Consider the following 26,767-nt stretch of genomic DNA (forward strand, 5'->3'; position numbering starts at 1 on the left):
GCGTCCCAAGAAGCCAGCCCAGATTATCGGCGCAGCGAAATTCCACACGATCACTCAACACATATTTTCGTCCGCTTTGTGACTTACCGGATGACGTTTTTCCGCTTTTCCTGCAAGCTGTGTAAACCTTCTGTACGATACTTCCTGAAACACCACACAGCTTCGCTACGTTAGAAGTATTCACCATATGAGCACCAACAATCTGCCCCACTCGAGTGCACAGACTTTCGACACAGCGTATTCATAGAAGTACACAGAACGCTATTCTGACCACGACTGACACTTACAACGCATTGAGGACAATGCACAAGTGCTGTTCGCCGTCAAGTACAACAGTGTAGCTTGCAGACTTTGCTTATCTTCACGCCTGCATTTCTCGCCGTGTTTCCACAGTTTTCTTCACCCTCTGTAAATGCGACTAAAAGAACATGGAAATGAAGTCCATGCTTCTTGACAGAGCGTAGAGGAATGATGCGGGAGACCTGCGCCGCCGTACTAGGCAAGGTCCTTAATGGAGGTGGTTTGCTGTTGCCTTCCTCCGACCGTAATGCGGATGAATGATGATGACACAACAACATCCAGTCATCTGGGGGCAGGTGAAAATCCCTGACCCCGCCGGGAATCGAACCCAGGATCCCGTACTCAGGAAGTGAGAACGCTACCGAGAGACCACGAGCTGCGGACTAAAAGAACATACATGGTTAATTTTTCTTAGACAGCAAATTCACGTTGTAAAAGACAGTGACACTTCGTGTTTTTCAGTGTTAAAAATGAAATTATGCAATGAAGCAGCAAAAAGAAGAATTAACTGATGTAGAAGAAAAGATGTGAAGTGATAGGAATATTTATTTATTCTTCATAATAACAGCCTGTTATCTGAAAAGCTAAAATAGGTCATGCAAAACACATTTCCTCGAATGGTAATTAATCATGTATTAATTATTTATTTCTGATAATTAAAAATACGAATATACATATATATAAAAAAACTACTTCTACTACTGCAAAACTACGTTAAACCTTTAACTAATTACCCAGCTACTAACCTACTACCAAAAGTACAGAATTTATTCTCTGTTTGTACATTTAAGTTGTAGATGGTTGTCCCCGCTACTGGATCCGCCCTCATACTACCCCGATCAACAGCCACAGTCTATCGGATTCCTTGGGCGTCGGCCAGCACGTCAGCAGAGTCTCCACCCATCACTGTTACTTCTTAAAGTCCATTCTTCCATGAACACCTGCACCAACGCAATGCAGATTATTGGGACAGTATTTCACTCGGGGGTCGCCGACCTCAGTTATCTTCTACCCATCTGCAGAGAGCCTGAGTGGCAGCATGATGACTTCTGGTTGAATGCCTCGTGAAGTCATCCTTGGCCTTTCTGGATACTGCAGCTGCAGTATCGTTCACAGTGCGATCCAGTGTCCTTAATACCTGACATTCATTACTCGCCGCATCTTCATAGAGCGTGCAGTCCCACGATGTGTATTCTGGTGTGTCCACACTGCCGCAGGCGCAGGTATCATTCATCTGTCTTCTGATTTTGTATAGATACGAGGCATAAGGGCCATGGCCAGTCAGGTAATGTATCAGCCCACTCGATGGGTTACGGAATCTCATTTTTAATGTCTCCCTGATGTTAGGGAGAAATTCGTATGTTCCCCTGCCTGTGCACGAGTTGTCCAATTCATTTTGCCACAGTTGTAATATTTCATCTTTTATTGCCTTTTTCGAATTGGTCTCTCATTTCCAAGCACTCTTCGTACTTCCATTTGATTGCCTTTCTTTAACCAGTAAATGGCTCCCTTTTTCCTAATTTACTAGTCCAGTGAACATATTTCTAGAATTACTAACAAAGCATCATTCGGTGTAGTGCAGTGGGCGCCCGTTGGTTCTTCTTACTATTGATGCAGGCTTCACTAACTGCAATCTATGAGCTCAAACACTCGCACCATGAAACATCCCCTTAGAAAAATTAATGAATTACTGTGCTAGTAAACCCCTTACGTTATTTGATTTTCAAACAGCTGAGCAAAACTGAACGTACTCAGAGATTTCTCTCTTTACTTATTCTGATCATCACTAAACTGACACAATATTTTTAGCGCAACGCAATCTGCCTTTCAATAGTCCATACAAAAGAATGGCACTAGCTAACAATAACCTATAACTTTCATGAATCACTTACCTCACAAAAATTTTCGTTACTCGAACTACTGCAATACAGCGAGCGCCAATACTGCCAGCCAGCTAAATAAAAGATTCTAACTACTGAAGGCACTAACTACTGATAGGCATAGTTAGCAAATGAAAGATTTTGATAGAACATCCAACCGCCCAACACTACAATAGCGAATATTTCAACAATGCCAACCAGTCACAGACTGCACACAGCACAGTCAGTGATTTTCATACAGAGCGCTACGTGGCGTTACCAACATAAAAACCTAAACAGCCTACTTACAACCATATCCTACGATTGATGCTAATACAGATTGGTGGTATACTCTGATTGTCTTCAAGGGAAGCCGAAACTGCCTATTTGCAATGGTTATAATTTTATTAATCAGGTATGTACCTTTTTTGCCTGCATCCTCTATATGATGTGCGAAGTTACGACGTTCGTCGAGAAATACCCCTAGACACATACCTCTTTACTACACTTCTCCTAATCGTTACATCATTTAATTTTATTTTTGGGTTTCTTATTAGTTTCTCTTTCAGCAGGAGATACATTGTTTTATGAAGTGCTAGTGACACCTTAATACGTAGACACCAGCCCTCAAGTTCGTGGAGGGCCGCATTACATTTGTCTTCTATAACTCTCCTGGAGTCACCACTTTCAACGAACAGCCCGCCATCCGCAAATGCCGTCAGTCCGCTTATGTTACCGCTGTCGTGTAATTTCTGTAGTATGGGCTCCAGTGCTAAATCCCAAAACTCCGGACCAGACTCATATCCCTGCGGACGACCTTTTGTTATTGTCTTCGTTGTTTTCTTTCCTGGACGTTGAAGCATGTTGCACGTGGCAATAATCTCTCAGGCAATTATCCCTAAGGCGACCACAGAAAGACGGTAACCATAGGTTATCGAAGGCGCCAGCAATATTAACCACCATCGCAAGAGTGTACATAGAATGAGTGTCTGTCGCTAGCGAGATTGCCTTATTAACTGCGTCTGCAGCTGACTTGTCTGTTCTAAACCCGTACTGGTGAGTGCTCATCCCGTGTAGCAGTCTGTGATCTTGTAATCTTTTGTATAAAAGTTTTTCAGATGTCTTGACGAGAACGTTCAAAAGACAAACTGGTCTGTAGGATCTGAATATCAATGGATCCTTATCTTGCCCTTTACTAATTATTATCACTTCAGCGTTCTTCCACGGCGTAGGGACCCTTCCTTGCAAGAGACACTCATTGTACAGAGAGCACAAGTAACTAGTTCGTAACATAAGGCTTTTATTACTTCGGCAGGGATCCTGGAAATTTTTTTTGTTTTTCAGTCCTAAGGTTATTTGCCTAATTTCTTCTTGTGGGAATGCGTACACAAATTTATTGCTTCTGTATTCTTCCCATAACATTTCCCATACCTAAGAAGTCTCGCTTTCTTCTCTATCGGCAGAAAGTAGTGTTTCCATTACCAGGGCAGCTGACTGTTCCTAACTCTCTGTTACCGTCCCAGCATTCATTCTGAGCGTGGATAAGACTGTTGGTGAACGCATTTTCTCGCAGGCTATTATATATAGTACACCCCACGGATCGCCTTCAAAATTAGCCTCCACGCTTACATAGTTCCATTTTTGTTTTCTACAACTCTTCCTTAAAACGTTATTTAACATACGTGCAACCTTCGGACTTTTTCTTCTTGGACCCTGCTGCTCTGTTATAGCTTCTTGGCTTTTCTTGCTCCACGTCTTAATTTGTGCAGCGTCTCTGTCCAGATGCAAGGTACTCCTTTAGAATAACCTCTGCTGGCAGGTGTCCATGGCTCCATTACTTTATGTACAGCCACTGTCAGTTCTTGCGCTTTAGCATCTACATTATCACCCAGCGATGGACTTTCTGGGCAGTAAAACACTCTTCTTAGTTCTTTCCAGTTAGTGTCCTTGATCTTATATTTGGGCCTTATGCGCACATTTTCTGTGGCGTCTTGGATTTTCTTCCAGAGATGGTATCGTGTGTGATATTGTGGTCACTCGATGTCAATCCACTCGCAAACCTGCAACCTTTTACACGGCGCGCCTTTGCCGTATTTGACGTTGCCCCGACTCCGTAGGTTGGCGGATTGTGAGGTGCATTCAACACCTGTAGGCTGAGTTCCATAACGGCTTCTTCTAGTTCTCTTCCATGGTCATCAGTCAGGCGGCTATGCCACAATACTGACTTCGCATTTGCATCAAAGGAGTACACGACAGGCTCAGTTCGTCCTGGGTAACTAATATCCTTTAATCTTAGCAAATACTCGTCGATCAGATCACTAAACTGAAAATACAAGGAAATCAGGGTGCAGCTCTCCCTCCCGGTAACATTTCCACACAGATTACGTGTTCTGAGCAGTATTGTGATATTTTTGTCACTGTTTTGGCCTGTTAAGTACTATTATTGCTACCAAAGGACGTTGCTATTGTGCGACTACTGGGCAGTTACTGGCATACTGGGGATATTTCCTGCCTTTGTATACTGTTCTTGGAGGCACAATACAACTTACTGCAACTCTTCTACGACTCTTCTAACCTCTTGCAATACGCTGACAATTCTCACGGCATTAAGGTGTCCTACTTTATCTCCATTAGGGAATACGCATATATATTTGACAGTCTTGCCCTACTGGCCTGCAATCTAATGCTATATGACCATGCGTCATCACAAAGTGCTTCTACAACATACACTATGTGATCAAAAGTATCCGGATACCTGGCTCAAAATTACTTAAAGTTCATGACGCCCTCCATCGGTAATGCTGGATTTCAGTATGGTGTTGGCCCACTCTTAGCGGTGATGACAGCTTCCACTCCCGCAGGCATACGGTCAATCAGGTGTTGGAAGGTTTCTTGGGGAATGGCAGCCCACTCTTCACGGAATGCTGTACACAGGAGAGGTATCGATGTCGGTCGTTAAGGCCTGGCACGAAGTCAGCGTTCCAAAACATTCCAAAGATGTTCTATAGGATTCAGGTCAGGACTCTGTGCAAGCTAGTCCATTACAGGGATGTTATTGTCGTGTAACAACTCCGCAACAGGCCGTGCACTATGAACAAGTGCTCGATCGTGTTGAAAGATGCAATCGCCATCTCCGAATTACTCTTCAACAGTGGGAAGCTAGAAGGTGCTTAAAACATCAAGGTAGGCCTGTGCTGTGATAGTGCCACGCAAAACAACAAGGAGTGCAAGCCCCCTCCATGAAAAACACGACCACACCATAACACCACCGCGTCCGAATTTTCCTGCTGGCACTACACACGCTGGCAGATGGAGTTCACTGGGCATTCGCCATACCCACACCGTGCCATCGGATCGCCATATTGTGAACCGTGATTCGTCACCACACAACGTTTATCCACTGTTCCATCGTCCAATGTTTACGCTCCTTACACCAAGCGAGGCGTTGTTTGGCATTTAATGGCGTGATGTGTGGCTTATGAGCAGCCACTCAACCATGAAATCCAAGTTTTCTCACCTCCCGCCTAACTGTCATTGTACTTGCAGTGGATCCTGATGCAGTTTGTAATTCCTATGTGATGGTCTGAATAGATGTCTGCCTATTATATATTACGACCCTCTTCAACTGTCGGCAGTCTCGGTCAGTCAACAGCGGCTGTCTCGGTCAGTCAACAAACGAGGTTGGCCTGTACTCTATTGTGCTGACGTGTCATTTCACGTTTCCACTTCACTGTCACATCGCAAACAGTGACCTAGGGATGTTTATGAGTGTGGAAATCTCGCGTGCGGACGTATGACACAAGTGACACCCAACCACATGACCACGTTCGAAGTCCGTCCGAGTTCCGCGGAGTGCCCCAGTCTGCTCTCTCACGATGTCTAATGACTATTGAGGTCGCTGATATGGAGTACCTGGCAGTAGGTGGCAGCACTACGCACCTAATGCGAAAAACATATGTCTTTGGGGGTGTCCGGATACTTTTGATCACATAGGGTATCTAAGGAGAACGATTCATTTCTTCTGGCAGAAGCCTGCTTCAGTATCTTCTCCAGTTTTTCCACTTCTGTTGGCAGATTTTCCACTCTGAAACAGATTCTGTCTACTAAATCAGGTGTAGGAAAAGTAATATACTCCCTTTCTGGATGCTAATACCTTACTAGAAGTCTTAACGCTGTAGTAAGCGTCATTGGCTCTTCCAGTCTACAGTTACATAACGTTTCCTGTGCTTTCATAGATCTGACGCGGATCTGTTCCGGTTCTTACTGCTCACTTTTTGCTAGAAATTCAATCGCTCTTTCGGCGTCCCTCCTTCTCGATAGTGATTTACGTTTCTTACCTATACGGCACTTGACGGCGTCATTAGAATCCTCGCTGTTTGCTAGTGTTATGGGACGCCTACCCATGATCCGTTGTTAAAATCTGCCTTGTTAGGAGGGTTTGATAGTGTGACATTCGTCTCTCTTCCCTGTGCGTTTTTACGAGGGTTCGAACTTTAATAGTGACAACTATTTATTTACAGCTCTTACAAAATAGATATGTGTTTCAAAGTTTTACTGACCTTCAAAGTGGTCACCAGCATTGTGTATAACCCGTTGCCAGCGATGTGGACGTCGTAGGATACTCTTAGCAGTGCCAGTTGTGTTGACAGTTCGAGCACCGCGGTCTATTGCCCGACGAATTTGTAGCAGTTCTGAAGCGAATGCCGTGAAGTGTTTCCTTCAGTTTAAAAATGGAGTTGAACTCACGAGGCCTTGAGTCAGGGGAGTGCAGTAGGTGGTATAGCAGTTAGCAGCCCCATCAGTCAAACAAATCAGTAACAGCTTGCACTGTACGTGCTTGACCATTGGCCTGCAAAATGATGGTCAGGTCCTGCAGAAAGTGTTATCACTTCTGTCTCTAAGCTGTTCATTTTTGGAACACAGCGTACGACCAGCTTAGACACAGAAGTGATGACACTTTCTGCAGGACCTGACCGCCATTTTGCAGGACAATGCTCAAGCGTGTACAGGGCAAGCTGTTACTGATTTCTTTGACTGATGGGGCTGCTAAGTGCTACACCACCTACTGCACTCCCCTGACTTAAGCCCTCGTAAGTTCAACTCAATTGCTAAACTGAAGGAAACATTTCACGGCATTCGCTTCAGAACTGCTACAAATTCGTCGGGCAATAGACGGCGCCGCTCGAACTGTCAACACAACTGGCACTGCTAAGAGTATCCTACGACTTCCACATCGCTGGCAACGGGTTATACACAATGCTGGTGACTGCTTTGAAGGCCAATAAAACTTTGAAACACTTATCTATTTTGTATGAGCTGTAAGTTCCAACCCTCGTATCCCTACATTTACGTGGCACACACACACTATGATAGGAATACACAGAATAAGAAAAAAGTGGAAAATGTTTGAAAATACTTGTCACTCACCAGAAGCGAATTCATCTCCAAAGATAACGGCTCTGGCCGCGCAGACCTTGAGCGTGTGCAGCAGGGACTGCTTCCTCAGATTGTGATTGATGAGGGCGGTGACGAGCCCGATCCGCGCCATGCCCAGCCACAGTCCCACGTACTCCACGCAGTTACCCAGCATCAGCGCCACCACGTCCCCTTTGTGGTAACCCTCCGCCTCTAGCGCATTCGCCACCCTCAGACTATACTTATGCAGCTGAAAAATTCAAAAACATATTTCACTGACTTGTAGCAAATGAATTTTATACTGTAAGTATGCTTTAGAATTCGGTTTACTTCCAGTACGAGCTTATTCGAACTACTGACAAGTTAGTACAAAATGGGATCTAAAAGTTTTCGATCTTATTCTGCATCATCGGCTATAAGGTAGTCTCTTTCGGAGAGAATGCAACGTTCCCAACACGTCCTCCGCAGTTAAAATGCATCCTGAAAGTCTTACTTGTTACGGTGTTTAGTAAGCTCTTTGATTCCTTCATTGTATCAAGTCTTCGGCCCTTCAATTGGAACTTCGCCTTCGAGAAAGGGAACAAGAAACACGATGCTAAGTCTGGTTACGGTTTTTACTCCAGAATACAATACACGAATAACGCTGGCCAAATATGGTCGTACATTATCATGTTGCAGCACCCAGTCGCTCTTAGGACATTATCGTGGATGTTTTCTCCTCATATCGTCCCTCAAACCTCTTATAACATCACAAAAGAGCCCTTAAAATTAAAATGGCCCTAAACACTATGGGACTTAACATCTGGGGTCATCAGTCCCCTAGACTTAGAACTACTTAAACCTAACTAACCTAAGGACATCACACACATCAATGTCCGAATCAGGATTCGAACCTGCGACCGTAGATGCAGCGCGGTTCCGGACTGAAGCGCCTAGAACCGCTCGGCCACAGCGGCCGGCAGAACCCTTCATTTGCCATAGGTCAACGAGGGGACGAACTCATAATAAACAATCCCGTGAATATGTACAAGTACAGATCAACACGGCCTTTTTTGCCGGAGGTGAATACTGACTCATCGATTGCTAAGATTTCTGATTTTCTTCACTAGTGACAGCCGCTGAAAGAAAGTTTCAATCGTGTTGAAGCTGTTGTTTAAGCTTCCTGTAGACTTCTACGCGATGTTGCTTCTGATAATCTTTAAGCAGTCTTGGCACAAACCTTTGCTGGTGTGATGCCGGTTGAGGGCCTACCGGACCGGTCGTCATCATCAGTAGATGTTTACTCGTTTCTGGACGCTTATACCAGTCAAAACTCTGAATCTGAACCTGGTAGTCCTGGGGCAAATACACAAACTGGGATAACTTCCCCTTCCTACTTGCCTTACTCACAACTCACTCAGCCCCATTCCCAACTCAACAATAAGACACTGTCTTACACCATTACCCCAGCCGCTCTTTTCCCACTTTTGTCAAAAAGCGAAATAAGTAAGAAAAACGGACAAGTGTTAGGAAGACTCGCGCTCTGAAGATTCTGCACAAACTTAATTATGTATGCAGAGAGTTCATCTACAGGTTTTGATGACTGACTTTGCGAGTGGCAAAATATGTTACGTGAATGGCTGGCCGTATCTTTTGATTGCACTGCTTAGAAGCTTAAACATTTTACACCGCCAAGGGACCGTAGACCTTAAATCTCGACTTGATACCCTTACCCGTTCCTGAGAAATAGGGGTCTTAACAGACGGACGGACAAAAAGTGATCCTATTAAGGGTTCCGTTTTTACCGATGAGTTACGGAACCTTAAAAACCGTCATCTTATTTGAAATATTTTTGCGAAGCAAAATACAATTTTAACAATTTTTCCCTTATTTATCCACATATGAAGCAGCTATTCGTCCCTGTATCGTTGCACATAGCAAATGTTGCACACTACCTGACATACATTTTAATTGAATACGAAACCAAACTCTTCCTTATAGAAACTTGATTTAACTGGTAATAAAAACATGAAAAACTAATTAATTAATTAAAAAATTGAGTAATGTCAGAATAAGTGAAATAGTATCTATTACTGTTACTGCAAGACGAAACAAGAAGGAATAGATAACTGCAAAATAGTATGCAAGTGTGACTATCCATGTAAAACTGTAAACTACTAATGAAATGTATTTGCTTGGTGACCAAAATTCTGGTCTTACTTAAATGAGGTATTCCTCATTCTTGTATGTATAAAACGGTACATTACTTTAGAGAAAATCAATATTTCGTTCTCTATCATTTTCCGCATAACTTACGAATCTACATCTTCATCTATACTCCGCGAATCACTGTGAACTGCGTGTCAGATCATATCTTGTATTGAACCGTAAATTGAAGTCTGTTCCTCTTCTCTTCGCGGTTGGAGCATGGAAAGAATGAAGGCTTCCGCTTCTCTGTGCTAGTCGTTATTTCCATAATTTTATTTGCACACGGAAGGGACTGAAGAACATTCGTGGTTTCTACGCTGAAAGAAGAGTGTTTGAGTCTTCCAACCACGTTCCAGGGAGATTTAGGGCGCATTGCATCGACTTCTGCCAGTTAAGGTTTTTCAAAATATCTCTTACGCCCTAAAAAAAAAAAAAAAGTTGAAATGGTTGTGAGCACTATGGGACTTAACATCTGAGGTCATCAGTCCCCTAGAACTCAGAACTACTTAAACCTAACTAACCGAAGGACATCACACACATCCATGCCCTAGGCAGGATTCGAACCTGCGACCGTAGCAGCCGCGCGGTTCCGGACTGAAGCGCCTAGAACCGCTCGGTCACAACGGCCGGATAGACTCTCAAAGCCAGTCAAACAAACCTGTCCTCTTTCGCGCCGTCTTTCTTCTATCGATAGTATTTCTAAACCAAATATCTGATCTCGTTTCATTGTAGAACGTAAGTATTTCTTAAACTTTCAGATTGGCATAAATAAAACGCCCAGCTTTTGTAACAGCCGTAGGTTGAGTTACACATATCAGGACGGCTTTATCTAAAGTCAACATTAGCTGTGCCGGAAACAAACGTCGTGAGAAAAGTTCATTGAAAACTTAAGTTTTCCATTTTTATGATCTGCATCACGGGCAGTAGATGTAAAAAAAAAAACTTATATTAGTAAGTACGCGTCCCCGTGTGGAGTTGATAGTCTCCTATCGGGCGCCTCCCCAGGTGGCGGATAGGGGAATGCTCTCCAGATATGGAGGGTACCGGGCAAATAAAATACCCGGGGTGGACCAAAACTATCAACCGAAATCCACTAACGTCTGCCTGGTATCCAGCGGTTAGGGGTCAGCGTCTGTTCGCCTAGATGGTGCGGCTGCAGCAACCTTCTTGATCTCAACAATCAAGTCGTATTCCTCGTGATCTTTCCTCGGAAGGATCACCACCAAGTTAGTTTTCAACTTGAAAACCAAACATGATGATAACACAAGGAATGAATCCACTACCCCGGGCACCAGTCGCAAGGCTGGCTTTACCTGATCATCGGATTCCGGGGGACCAGGAGCATCATGTTACGCCTAAGGTTGAGAACCAGATGACGTCCAAATTATTACACACAAAACAAAGACACTTCATCGGTACACTTAATACTAATACTCTTTTCAAACTGGGCAAGATCAGACAACTTACAGACGTGCTGCAAAAATTCCAGATCAAAATCCTTGCAATCCAGGAAACACGATTTACGGACGAAAACCTTTTTGATACAGACAACTACAGGATCTACAAAGGAAAACCAGCAGTTAAAACTAATGAGAAAGGACTCAAACTGTTTGGCACAGCATTTGCAGTCCACAAATCTATCAGTGACTCTGTCATTGACTTCCAGTCTGCCTCAGAACGTATATCAACGCTCTCCGTCAAATCGGTCAACAAAGCATATACCTTGACCAACGCACACGCACCCACAAATAACTATAACAAGAAGCACCGCCAGAAAGTGGATGACTTCTGGAATGACCTTGAAGAGACGACAAACAAAATTGCCAAACACCATGTAATAATCTTGTTAGGCGACTTTAACGCACAATTAGGTAAAGAGAAAAAATACAGGAAAATCACCGGAATCCATACAGCTCACAAGAGAACTAACAAGAATGGGGAAATATTGATAAGCTTTTGCGAAAATTTCGGCCTCGTAATTATGTCAACACAATTCAAAAAACCCAACAAGAAACTGTATACTTGGAAGTCGCCCAACACAATGTTGGGTGAATTCCAGATAGACCATGTGGCCATCTCCAAGAGTAACAAAGCAGAAATTCTGAATGTGAAAACGAGAAGAAGATTTTTTGACTCAGACCACCATCTTCTACAGATAAAGACCAGATTACAACCCAATAGAAAAAAGCCAAAACTAAACAAAGTGCTGAGACCAGACCCCGAATACATAAAACTCAACAAGGAAAACATCTTACAGGAAATTAGTCAGACAAACACCACAAACTGGACAGAACTTGTGGACGTCCTCAAATCCACAATGAAATTGGGTCAACCCCCGAGAAGGAGAAAACACAGGTGGTGGAATATAATATGTGACCAAGCAATAGAAGAAAGGACCAATGCCTGGAAAAACTTCAATAGTCACAAAACATCAGAAAAATGGCAACAATTTCTAGTAATCCGAAAACATACATCGAAAACTATTCGGAGGGAAAAAAGAAATTATGACAAACGGCGACTAGATGAGATAGAACAAGACTTTAAGAAGAACAACACCAGGAATTTTTATAAGACGTTTAAAGAACATATTGCAGGATACCAGCCACTCAATCTTTGCTTCAAGAAACCGGATGGTTCACTAGAAACTAACACGAAGAATAACTGCCAAATCCTCGCAGACTATTTCAACAAACTTCTCAACTGCGAAAGACCTACAGAGGACATTCACTACGAGACGTCTACACCAAATCCTGACGCTCAACCGCCAACCATCAACGAAATAGTAGAAATTATCAAGACACTGAAAAACAATGGAGCCCCAGGAGAAGATGGAATTATTGCAGAACTATGGAAACTAAATGATGAAAGATTAACAGGAAAAATTCACAAAATCATATTAAACATTTGGGGAACAGAACAGATCCCATCTGAATGGAAATGCGCACTCATCCATCCACTCCACAAAAAAGGGGACAAAACTGAACCAAATAATTACAGGGGTATCTCACTCGTACCGGTCACATATAAAATCCTATCAAAAGTTCTCATGAATAGATTAGAAGAACAAGCTGACCCACAAATAGGAGAACACCAGGCTGGTTTTCGCAAGGGACGATCATGCATAGAGCAGATCTGGACTCTGAAAATGATTCTCCAGATGAGAAACACCCGAAACACAGTGGTTACTTTTGTAGATTTTAAAAAGGCCTACGACTCAATAGACAGAGTAGTGCTCTGCAAGACGCTGGAGGAATTCAGCATTGACAGAAAGACAAGAGCAATCATTCAGGAAACATTAACTGACACAGTCTCCAAGGTTAAATTTATGGGGGATATCTCGGAACTATTTGTAATCCAAACTGGAGTGCGACAGGGTGACGGACTTTCACCATTACTCTTTAATATCATTCTTGAAAAAATCATCAGGACATGGGAAAAAGAAGTCAAAGGAATCCAAACTGGCATTAGAAAAGATAATAGATTCAATGTGAAGTGTTTAGCTTTTGCAGATGACCTTGCAATCCTCACAAATAATAGAAAAGAAGCCACTAACGACATAGAGAAGTTACACGAAATTGCACAAAGAACTGGCCTGCAAATCTCATATGAGAAAACCCAGTACATAGAAAGAGTGCCACAAGACAAATTGCCTATTGTGACAACCCATGGGAAAATCGTACAAGTACCACATTTTAAGTACCTGGGAGAAATCATCCAGCCATCAGGGATCAACCTAAAGGCCAATGAGGAAAGAATAAAAAAACTACAGAAAGCATATAAACTCACGTGGAACTATTATAACAAAAATTCCATATCCATTAACGCAAAATTGAGGCACTACAACACTGTCGTACTTCCGGAGGCACTGTATGCATCTGAAACAACACAAATACGTGGGCAAACTAAAATCAAAAAAATAGAGAAACAAGAAAGGAAAATTCTCAGGAAAATTTTTGGCCCGATACAAGAGCAAGGAATCTGGAAGAAGAGACCAACATCAGAATTATATAAATACACAGACAAGATTACGGATACAATAAGGAAAAGAAGAATGCAGTTCTACGGACATATCCACAGGATGAATGAAAACAGAATTTCAAAGCGAATTCTTAAAGTCATCAACTCAGGCAGGGGAAAAACAAAATGGATAAAAGAAGTTGAAGAGGATCTCAGACAAGCACACATAACAGTAAACGATGCAGAAAATAGAACTGAATTCAGGAACATCATTAAATAACATAAATTTGACACCGCAACACAGAAGAGACCAGGATGCAAATGGACAGCGGAGCGAAAGAAACAACACAGTGAACACATGAAGAAAATTTGTGCTCAGAAAAAACATAAACAATCATCATAAAGGAATTCAAGTTCAAACGCTCTCTTAAATGGGAATAATCGAAAATAATAATAAGTACGCGTCTTTAACATACTTCATACCTTAAAACGACATATTTAGTTGAGAGTAAATGATGTCAATCATTGGATGACAAAGTGTTACTTTAAGCCCAGTTAAGGGATCTGTCTTCCTCTTGTCTTCGAGAAGCTTGTCGATGTGGTTCTCTACAGCTTTAATTCGTTTGTTGGTCATTTTACACTCAATGTCCCGTCTTTCGCGTGCTGCAAGTTTCGTCATGCAGTCTGTCACATGGTCCTGTGAGACATGCTGTTTCTGACAAGGGAACCTCCCCATCGCACCCCCCTCAGATTTAGTTATAAGTTGGCACAGTGGATAGGGCTTCAAAAACTGAACACAGATCAATTGAGAAAACAGGAAGAAGTCGTGTGGAACTATGGAAAAATAAGCAAAATATACTACCTGAGTAGTCCATGCGCAACATAGGTAACATAAAGGAGAAATTGAGCTCAGGAGCGCCGTGGTCCCGTGGTTAGCGTGAGCAGCTGTGGAACGAAAGGTCCTTGGTTCAAGTCTTCCCTCGAGTGAAAAAATTTTTTTCTTTATTTTCGCAAAGTTATGATCTGTCAGTTTGTTCATTGACGTCTCTGTTCACTGCAATAAGTTTAGTGTCTGTGTTTTGCGACCGCACCACAAAACCGTGCGATTAGTAGACGAAAGGACGTGCCTCTCCAATGGGAACTGAAAACATTTGATCGCAAACTCATAGGTCAACCGATTCCTCCACAGGAAAACACGTCTGATATATTCTATACGACACTGGTGACGGCATGTGCGTCACATGGCAGGAATATGTTGTCGACCCACCTAACTTGTACACTTGGCGAATGGGTAAAAAGATTCTTCTACCTTGCCCTATTCAGGTTTTCTTGTGGATGTGATAACCACTCCCAAAAAAGGGATGAAAACATAAGAGTTTGTGACATAAACTGAAAATAAAAAATTAAATTTTTCATTCGAGAGAAGCCTTGAACCAAGGACCTCTCGATCCGTAGCTCCTCACGCTAACCACGGGACCACGACACTGCTGAGCTGATATTGTCCTTGATGTTGCATATCTTGCACATGGACTACTCAGTTTGCATATTTTGCTTATTTTTTCGTAGTTCCACACAACTTCTTCCTGTTTTCTCGATTGATCTGTGTTCAGTTTTTCAAGGCCTATCCACTGTGCCAACTTATAACTAAATCTGAGGGGGGTGCGATGGGGAGGTTCCCTTGTGAGATCAACCGAGTGACACGTCGCAGTGGTAAGGCAAAGGCATTCGGGAAGATGACGGTTCAAATCCTCATCCTCCCACCCACATTGAGATTTTCCGTGATTTCCTCTCAGATCACCAAAGGCACACTCAGGGATGGTTTCTTTGAAAAACAAACGGCCGATCTCCTTACGTCATCTGTCCCTAATGACCTCGACGTCGACGGGTCGTTAAACCCAAATCTTCCATCTTTGTTTAAGCCTTAGTTGCTGTATTAATTCTTTCCAGCTATTTATACTGAATCCGAAAAGGGCAAGATTGTGTTTTTAAGACCTATTGCTACACTTCGTTCGCTACATTTCTTAGTATTGCAAATTACGAGGGGCGCCCTATAAGTCATGCAACACATTTTCCTTGACCAATTTCGGATGAAAAAATACAGGATTTGTTTTAGGGCATCGTGCAATATTATTGCTTCAGCCCCTACAGTTTCATGAATTTCGGATTGGTTGCGACGCTATATGAGACTTCAAAATGGCGGCTGCAACGGAGGTGCGTTCAAAGCAGAGAGCTGTTATTGAGTTTCTTTTGGCGGAGAACCAGAGGATCGCAGATATTCATAGGCACTCAGAGAATGTCTACGGAGACCTGGTACTGAACAAAAGCATGGTGACTCGTTGGGCGAGGCTTCTGTACAACTGGATATTTCTGTTGATCACCACCTTACGGAAGTCCGCGGCTCGTGGTCTTGCGGTAGCGTTCTCGCTTCCCGCACACGGGGTCCCGGGTTTGATTCCCGGCGCTCATTATTATTATTATTATTATTACCTAACGGAAAACTATAAATACCAAAGGTCCACCTGTGCTTGCGCGTTACGAGGCTGACTGCAACAATTTTTTGTCGAACATCGTCACAGACGATGAAACGTGGGTGCATCACTTGTAATCGGAAACAAACGACAATCTAATTAGTGGTGCCACACCACCGCTCCTCTGGAAAAAAAAAAAGAAGTTCAATGCCGCACCCTCAGCTGATAAAGTCATGGCGATGGCCTTCTGAGACTCTGAAGGGGTTGTTCTATTTCATGTACTCCCTCATGGTGCAACGTGAGTCATTCTATTTCATGTCCTCCCTCATGGTGCAACGGTCAACCTTGAGCGTTTTGTACTACCCTCAGGAAACTGAAAAACGATTTCAGCGTGTACGTCGCCACGAAATGCAAACGAACTGCTTGTTCTCTACTACAACGCAGGGCTAACAGAAGTCTGAGCCGCACTCGAGAGGAGCCCTCAAAACTTCATTGGACTGTTCTTCCTCATGCACCCTACAGCCCGGATCTCGTACATTCCGACTTCCACCTTTTTGGCACAATGAAGGACACACTCCACGGGAAGCAGTACGTGGATTATGGGGAGGTTATTGATGCAGCAAGACGATAGCCCCGACATTGACCAGTATAGTGGTACCATGCGGGCATACAGGCCTTCCCAGTAAGGTGGCGTAAGGTCGTGGCATTGAACGGAGGTTACGTTGAAAAATAGGGTTTTGTAGACAAAAGAGGGGAGAATAATACGATGCACTGGAATCCTGAATAAAATCAACCAGATTTCAGAAAAAAAAAAATGTTGCAATACTTATTGAATGCCCCTCGTATATCTGTCAGCGTCTAAGAACGTTAATATATATATATATATATATATATATATATATATATATATATATATATATATATATATATAGAGAGAGAGAGAGAGAGAGAGAGAGAGAGATATATACACTAACGTTATATACTTATATATTTTCCTATCTTCCAACACAATGCATTGGATTTGGTGTTTTTACCTGGAAGTTCTCACGGAGCAAATTTTTAACTCCTATCACTTCTGTGACTAAAAATTTTGTAGAGTTTCTCGACTGTTTCGAAATACGGAGCCTTTAAGGTCTAAATTTAAAATGTTACTTGATACTGTTTTGCATACCATTGTAGACGCTACTCATGACGGATGCCCGTCATAAACTTGTCCGAAGCATTTACTCACATCTAACCCCTTTCGTTCAATACATCCAATTAACTGACATTCGTATTTTAATGCAGACTGAACCTTGATCTGGGCAGAGGAGGTAAACAATTTGCATATCTTTAAGTCAAATGATTTCCAAAACAATTTTTCGTTATTTGAAGTCAGCGAAAGAATTCTCTTGACTCATAGATTTCACCAAATTTTAAACTTTTTCCTTCCATTTTAATTTTTCATCCCACTTGTTTTTATATTCCGGAGCTTTCTTATCGTCTGTTGCATTGCCCTGGTCGTCCTACCTTATTAATGCTTGATAGTTTCGTTAATCGTACGGTGATTTCTTACCAGGTATCTTCTTAAACATATTGCAACGTGATGCAATTCTCAACAATACAGTTGTCTCTGCAGCAATCCGCGCTGTTGCTTAGCATCAGTCTGAGACGAGTCAACTGGCAAGCAACATGGATATATCCGTCCCCACTCAACTAAATCGTAAGGAAACCGGAAATGTAATAAGAGCAAGAAGCAAGGGCACCAGTCAGAAGGTAAGCGAACAATAAACCTCTGTAGGCCGATCCGTGACACCCAAAACACTGGAGTCAAATCGACTGCACCTTCTTGCTAACACATAACATGAAATTCTTACAGGCATGCATATTTAGTAAATACGGGTACCTTCGACATTACGTTCAGAGTAATCTGATTTTGCAAACCTAGTATCCAGAACGTCTAACATATGTCTGAGACAGTTTTTGTGTTGGAGGAGCATGCATTTTCAACAGATCAGCCAAAACATCATGACCAGCTACTGAATAGCCGGTAAGTCCACATTTGGCACGGATAATAGTGGCGAAGCGTCGTGAATGGAAGCAGTGAGACCTTGGTAGGTCGCTGAAGGGAACTGGCATCACATCTGCACATATAAGTCACCAAATTCCCGCAAATTCCTGGGAGGGAGGCGGTGACCTCTAACGCGAAGTTCAATCACATCCCAGATATGTACGATCGGGATCAGATCTGGCGAGTTGGGGGGGGGGGGGGGGGGGGCAGCACATCCTAAAACCATTTCATCACATTCCTGGCCTTGTGACACGGCGCATTATTTGTTGAAAACTGCCATTTCCGTCGGGGAACATGATCGTCATGAACGGGTGTACGTGGTCCGCAACCAGTGTGCGATGCTCCTTGGCCGTCATGGTGCCGTGCACGAGCTTCACTGGACCCAAGGATGCCCACGTCAAAGCATAATGGCCTCGCCGCCAGCTTGTCTCTGTCCCACAGTATAGTTGTCAAGGAGCTGTTCCCCCGGAAGACGATGGATTCGTGTCCCCCGGTCGGCATGATGAAGAAGGTTCAAATGGCTCTGAGCACTATGGGACTTAACGTCTGAGGTCATCAGTCCCCTAGACTTAGAACTACTTAAACCTAACTAACCTAAGGACATCACACACATCCATGCCCGAGGCAGGATTCGAACCTGCGACCGAAGCAGCAGTGCGGTTCCGGACTGAAGCGCCTAGAACCGCTCGGCCACAACGGCCGGCTGATGAAGAAGGTATTGGGTTTGATCAGACCATGCAATGCTCTGCCATTGCGCCAGCGTCCATTGCCGATGGTCACGTGGACATTTCAGTCGTAGTTGTCGATATCGTGGTGTTATCATTGGCACATACATGAGTCGTCGGCTGCGGAGGCCCACCGTTAGGAGTGTCCGGTGCACCATATGTTGAAACCACTTGTACTCTGCCCTACATTTAAGTCTGATATCAGTTCCTCCACAGTTCGTCGCCTGTCCTGTTTGACCAGTGTGCCTAGCCTGCGACGTCCGACATCTGTAACGAACGGTGGCCGTGCAACTAAACGATGTCTGGACGTGATTTCAGCCGGCCGCGGTGGTCTAGTGGTTCTGGCGCTCAGTCCGGAACCGCGCGACTGCTACGGTCGCAGGTTCGAATCCTGCCTCGGGCATGGATGTGTGTGATGTCCTTAGGTTAGTTAGGTTTAAGTAGTTCTAAGTTCTAGGGGACTGATGACCACAGATGTTAAGTCCCATAGTGCTCAGAGCCATTTGAACCATTAGAGCCACGTGGTTTCACCGTGGTTTCGCCACGTGTTGGAGACACTCACCACAGCACTCCTCAGACACCTGAGAAGTCGTGCCGTTTCCGAAATGCTCGTGCTGAGCCTCCGGGCCATCAGAATCTGTCCTCGGTCAAACTCAGATCGTGCGCTTTCCGAATTCTACGCATGGACAGCGCGCTCACTGATGCGTACGTCTGACTAGTAGTCACATCTCGCCAGGGGTCGCTACTATCGCCTGGACGGTCTATATCGATAGTAGGTCGGTGGTCATTAGCTCTGGCTGATCAGTGTATATCTGCATCTATAATCTGCAAGGCACAAGCCATTTTACCGTGTGTTGAGGAGCGTACTTATGTTCCTTCCTTCCCTCTTCCATTCGTAAATATCGCATGGGAGAATTGTTAGCGGTAAATCTCTGTACGGGCTCTAAATCGTCTGATTGTCTCGTTCTGGTAACTTCTGAGACGTGTATGGAAGAAAGCAACATGGTCTTCTACTCTTCCTGGAACGTACTCTCAAGCATTTCAATAGCAAACCTTCCTGAGATAAGTAAAGGTTGTCTTTTAGTGTCTGCCACTGGTCTGTTGAGTATGTAACGCTTTCTCGCCGGCCCGTATGATCTCATAAAAAACCGCGCCGATCTTTGTCGGATGTTTTCTGTGTCTTCTATTAATTCAACCTGATGAGGGTCCCAGACTGATGTGCAACACTCAAGAATTGGTCGGGCAAGTGTTTTGTAAGCCGCCTCTTGCGAGGTTGAATTACTTTTCTTTTAGGTTCTTCCTAAGAATCTCAGCATGTCTTCTGCTTTCTTTACAGTTATTTTTCACTTTAGGTTGTTAGTTATTGTTTCCAGGGATTTGTCGCTATTAGTGTAGTCTAATAGTCATGGACATTTTTTCGCCTATCCACGAGCAAATAAGTTCCGTTTATTTACGTACAGGTTTAACTGCCAGGCTGTCCACCGATCGCCTACCCTCTGCAGCTCGTCCTGCAACTCCCTACAGTAACTAATCTTTACATCTGTCGATTTTGTGCCATCTGAAATGTAATCCTGAATCCATTCACAAATCTGGTCCTATACTCGGTAACGTCGTATTTTGTTCAGTAAACGAAAGAGCAGAACTGTGTCAAAAGGCTTACTGACGTTAAGGAAAGCCGCACAAAGCAGGCCAACGTTGCCTACGGCGATATGCGTATCATGGACGAACAAAATGTGAGTTTAACGAGTTTTATGTTTGCACAAACATTTATTTTTGTATAAGAAATTTTCGTTTCCTAAAAACGTCTACTACGTGAGATACGAGAGCATAAAACAAGTCCCATAATTCTACAACAGTTTGTCACCATAGAGGCTTATAATCACGTGCATCTGTCCTTCGACCCATCTTGAAAGCGGGAATGGGGATGACCTTGCTTTCTTCTAGTCGCTAGGCACCTTTCGTTGCTCCAGCGACGTACAATATATACTCTAACACAAAAAAAGACGAACCACGAAGGACTTATCCGAACGGGACAGAAATCGGTAAATGTGACGTACTTGTACGGAGAAAAAAATGATTACAGTTTCAGAAAAATGGAGGATTTATTCAAGATAAAGAGCTTCGAAAACCGAGTAAGTCAAAACGCGTTGGTCCACATCTTGCCATTATGCATGCAGCTTTTCGTCTTGGCTTTGATTGATGAGATTTTTTGGATGTGCTCCTAAGGGATATCGTCCCAAATTCAGTCCAGTCGTCAAAATCTCGAGCTGGAGGGCCATACTAATAATGTTCCGAATGTTCTCAAGTAGGGAGAGAACTGGCGAGCTTGCTGACCAAGGTAGGGTCTGGGAGCACGAAAACAAGCGGTAGAAACTCGAGCCGTGTGCGGGAAGGTGTTATCTTGCTGAAATGTAGGCCCAGTCTGACTTGCCAAGAAGAGCAACAAAACGGAGCGTAGAATATAGTCGACGTATCACTGTGCTGTAAGCGTGCCACGGATAACAACCAAAGAGGTCCTGCTATGAAATGAAATGGTACCCCAGAACATTACTCCTGGCTGTCAGGCCGTACGGCGGGTGACAGACAGGTTAGTATCCCATGGCTGTCCAGGTGTCTCCAGATATGTCTTCGCTGATCATCGGGGTTCAGTTAGAAGCGAAACTCGTCACTGAAGACAATTATACGCCAGCAATGAGATCCCAGGCCGAAAACATGCCTGGGCCAGACAGCAGTGAGTTACCAATCTGAGTGTCAGCCACCCACCCATTTTGTTGCTCATCATGGCGAGCCATCTGGGCTTACATTTCAGTAAGATAATGCCCGCCTCCACATGGTGAGAGTTTCCACTGCTTGTTTTCCTGCTCGCCAGACCCTATCTTTGCCAGCAAGCTCGCTGAATCTCTCCCCAATTGAGAACGTTTGGAACATATGGGCAGGTCCCTTCACCCAGTTTGGGATTTTGATGATCTGCCGCCCCACTGGACAGAATTTGGCACTACATCCTTGAGGAGGACATCCAAAAACTCTTATCAATCAAAGCCAAGCCGAATAACTGCTTGCATAAGCGCCAGACGTGGACCAACGCGTTTTGACTTGCTCATTTGTGAAGCTCTTTCTCTTCAATAAATGATCCAATTTCTCTGAAATTGTAATCATTTGTTTGCCTGTACATGTACGTCACATGCACCGATTTCCGTCCCGTTCGGATTATTACTTTATTCGTACGATCTCCATTGAGTCTCACAGGTATTTCATTCGGTCCAAATGCCTTTCACTATTGAGCGACAATGTTTGATTTTCTATTCCACTATCACTTATCTCAGTATCTGCCATTTCGGCGTTCGTGCGAAGATGCGATGATTCAAAGAAGGAATGTATTACGATTTTCCGTGGTGAAACAATTTCGGAAGGCCTCCTCGACATCATCTTTCGTTTCGGCGCCACATTCTTATTCAGAACGGTTGGGACAATTTTGGTTTCAAATTCATTGAGCACTTCTCCCATTGTTCTCTTTAAGCTCATTTCGACTTCGTTAAGCCTTTGCGATTCTTACTTACGGCTGACGCCAATTCTCTTCGCTTATGTAGCAACTTTCTAATGCTGCTATGGAACCCCCATGCCTCAAAACGTTGCTCGGCACATATTTGTCTAAGGAGTATTGAAAATGCCTTTGAATTTCCTCTATTCGTGCTCCCCTCTTCGTCCTCAGAGCTAAATAGTTGTGATGACTATTGAGATACTATGTAATTTGCTAAGCAAGTAATATTTTCTTGCCTTTCTTCATATTTCTTGTCCCACACGTCGGCACCGATATTATAACAGACCGTGGTCTAGGGGCGCCATCACGGTAGCTCAGCGTGTTCGGTCACGGGGCTGGTTGCGTCTTTGATTAGAAATCAAAACGCCCTCGAACCCGAGTTCGAACCCCGCCACCGCTTAAATTTTTAATAAAAATTATCAGCTTTGGCAGCCGAAGATTTCACCATCATTCTGCTAACGGCCTTGTCAAAGAAAGCGGACGAGCGAACAGAGGTTCAGGATACTCTCTTGCCCTTGAGGTGGGAAACTGTCCTTAAGGGCGGAAGAATCAGCACTGACCAGCGGCACGAGGATGCACAAGGCAATGGAAACCACTGCATGAAAGACAGACAAAATGTATCCACAGGACATGTGGTCTGTAATTGAAAATGTGTCATTATGATCTCTCCATTGGCAAAAGAGTCCAACTAGTCCCCCATTTGGATCTCCGGGAGAGGACTGCCAAAGGGGAAGTAATCATACGAAAAAGACTGAATAACCATCGAAGGATAACGTTCTTCGAGTCGGGCGTGGAATGTCAGGAGTTTGAACTTCGTAGGGAAACTAGAAAATCTGAAAAGGGAAATGCAAAGGCTCGATCTAGATATACTCGGGGTCAGTGAAGTGAAATGGAAAGAAGACAAGGAATTCTGGAGGATTACAGGGTAATATCAACAGCAGTAGAAAATGGTATTACTATTTAAGGATTCATTATGAATAGGAATGTAGGGCAAATGGTGAGTTACTGTGAACAGTTCAGTGTTAGGGTTTTCTCGTCAGATTTGATAGCAAACCAACACAGACAACGATAGTTCAGGTATACACGCCGACGTCGATAGCTGAATATGGCGAGGTAGAGAAAGTATATGAGGATACTGAACGGGTAACGCAGTACGAAAGGGAGATGAAAACTAACAGTCTTGGGGGACTGGAACACGGCTGTAGAAGGAGTAGAAGAGAGGGTTACAGGAGAATATTGGCTTGGTACTAGGAACGAGAGAAGAGAAAGACTGATTGAGTTCTGCAGTAAATTTCAACTAGTAATAGCTGATCAAGAATCATAAGAGGAGGTATACTTGGAAAAGGCCGGGAGATAAGGGAAGATTTCATTTAGATTACATCATGGTCAGAAAGAGATTCTAATATCAGATACTGGATTTAAGGCGTACCCACAAGCAGATATAGACTCGGATCACAAGGTAGTAGTGATGAAGAGTATGCTGAAGTCTAAGAGACTAGTCAGGAAGAAGCATTACTCAAATAAGTGGGATACGGAAGTGCTAAGGAATGAAGAGATACACTTGAAGTTCTCTAAGGCTGTAGATACAGGAATAAGGAATAGCACAGTAGGCAGCTCTATTGGAGAGGAATGGCCATCTCTAAAGAGGGCAGTCGCAGAAGTTGGAAAGAAAAACATATGTACTAAGAAGTAACTGCGAAGAGACCACGGGTAGCTTAAGAAATACTTCAGCTGATCGATGAAAGAAGGCAATACAAAAACGTTCAGGGAAATTCAGGAATACAGAAAGACATGGAGCTGAGGAATGAAACAAATAGGAAGTGCAGGGAAGCTAAGAGGAAATGGCCGCATGAAAAATGTGAAGAAATCGAAAAACAAATGATTTCCAGGAGGACTAACTCAGCATATACAAAAGTCGAAACAACCTTCGGTGAAATTAAAAGTAAGGTTGATAACATTAAGAGTGCAATGGGAATTCCACTGTTAAATGCAGGGGACAGAGCGGATAGGTGGAAAGAGTACATTAAAGGCCTCTATGAGGTGGGAGACTTGTTCGATGACATGACTGAATAAGAAACATGAGTCGATTTAGAATAGATGCGAGATCCAGTATTATAATCAAAATTCAAAAAGAGCTTTGGATAATTTAAGATTAAATAAGGCAGTAGGGACACATAACAGTCCATTAGAATTTCTAAAGCCATTGCGGGAAGTGGCGACGAAACGACTATTCACGTTGGTGTGTAGAATGTATGAGTCTGGCGATGTACCATCTGACTTTTGGAAAAATATCATCCGCATAATTCGGAAGACTGCAAGAGCTGACAACGGAGAGAATTATCGCACAATCAGCTTAAAAGTTCATGCATCCAAGTTGCTGACAAGAATAATATACAGATGGAAAGGAAAATTGAGGATCTATTAGCTGACGATCATTTTGGGTTTAAGATAGATAACGGCACCAGAGAGGCAATTCTGACGTTGCAGTTGATAATGGAAGCAAGACTAAAGAAAAATCAAGACATGTTCATAAGATCCGTCGACCTGGAAAAATCATTCGACAATGTCAAATGGTACTCGTACAAGATGTTCGATTTTCCGAGGAAAATAGGAGACAGCTATAGGGAGAGACGGGTAATATACAACATGTACACGAGCCAAAAGGGAGTAATAAGACTGGAAGACCAAGAACGAAGTGCTCTGATTGAGAAGGGTGTATGACACGGATGTAGTGTCTCGCCCCTGTTGTTCCATCTATAGATCTAAGAGGCTATGATGGAAATAAAAGAAATGTTCAAAGAGTGGGATTAAATTCAGGGTGAAAGGATTTCAAAGATAAGATTCGCTGATTATAGTATTTCTGGTTTTTCAATTAGTTCATTGTAAATGGTGTTTAAAATATTTTGTCGTATTGAGGAAGAACCGAGCCAGATACATGTACGTTGAGTCACACTACCACACACAGAACAATTACACTTGTACTCCGTTGTTTCGTAGCTTTTATAGTTGCAGGTGACTTAATTAATCAATTGTGTTAATGCAAATTCCTTGTCATTCTTTATTTTTATTTTATGCAGTCAGATTGCGTGCTAATACTAGTCAGGGCCAACCGGTTACGAGACTTCGTAACCGGACACACAGCTACTAAAATTATTGCATTTATTCATTATTCTTTTTAATTAAGCCCCCATGCACTATCTACTGTGAAAGTGAAGAAGAATTACAGCATATGCTGAATGGAGTGAACATTCTAACGAGTACAGAACATGCAAATCGAAGAAAGACGAAAATAATGAGAAGTAACAGAAACGAGAACAGCGAGAAACTTGACATCATAATTGGGGATCACAACGTAAACGAAGGTTAGGAATTCTGCTACCCACGCAATAAAGTAACCCACGATGGATAGAACAAGGAGATAAAAAGCAGACTAGCACATAGGCCTTACTTTGGGGAAGAAATTTCTGAGAATGTATGTTTGGAGCACAGCGTTGTATGGAAGTGAAACATGGACTGTGGGGAAACCGGAACAGGAGAGAATCGAAGCTTTTGATATGTGGTGCTGCAGACGACTGTTGAAAACTCGGTAGACGGGTAATGTAAAGAATGACGATGTCCTCCACAGAATCTGAGAGGGAAGGAATATGTGGAAAACACTGACATGAAGAAGGGACAGGATGATAGAACATCTGTTAAGACGTCAAGGAATAACATCCATGATATTAGAGGGGGCTGTAGAGCGTGAGAACTGTAGAGGAAGACAGAAATTGGAATACATCCAGCAAATATTTCCGGCAAGTAACTGAGGATGTAGGTTGCAAGTGCTAATCTGAGAGAAGAGTTTGGCACAGGAGAAGAATTCGTGGCGGGCCGCATCAGACCAGTCAGAAGATGGATCACTCAAAAAAAAAGTCAATGATGTTCTTTCGTACGTCAATTGTTTCGAAAAGTTTCGTGTCTGTTTATTGCAGGAGCTTTAAGACGTTGCTGTCACTAGTTGGTTCTCTGTCCCTCTGTTCGAATTAATTTTCATATAGACATCACACGAATCCCCTATCTCTGGGATCAGTTTTGATCGCAAGAGACTCTAATTCTATAGTTGGCAAATTGAAGTACGTCCCTATTCTGTACCCGCGACACCCTTCAACAACTTTACGAAGTGCTCTGCCAGTATAGAGCGCAGTGCAAAAGTCATGAGATACCTCCAAATATCGTGTCGGACCTCCTTTTGCACAGCGTAGTGCCGGCCGGTGTGGCCGCCCGGTTCT

At 43.3% G+C, this 26,767-nt stretch overlaps 1 protein-coding gene across 1 annotated transcript in view; it reads right to left on the reverse strand.

The window, feature by feature from the left end:
- Window positions 1-26,767, reverse strand: part of LOC126258437 (long-chain fatty acid transport protein 4-like) — a 318,264-nt gene that overhangs the window by 77,951 nt on the left and 213,546 nt on the right. Inside the window, exon 3 of the mRNA XM_049955644.1 lies at window positions 7,587-7,824. Coding sequence (XP_049811601.1) covers window positions 7,587-7,824 — 238 coding nt within the window. The remainder of the gene's footprint in view (window positions 1-7,586; window positions 7,825-26,767) is intronic.

The sequence above is a fragment of the Schistocerca nitens genome, chromosome 1, assembly GCF_023898315.1.
Source record: "Schistocerca nitens isolate TAMUIC-IGC-003100 chromosome 1, iqSchNite1.1, whole genome shotgun sequence".
Lineage (NCBI taxonomy): Eukaryota > Metazoa > Arthropoda > Insecta > Orthoptera > Acrididae > Schistocerca > Schistocerca nitens.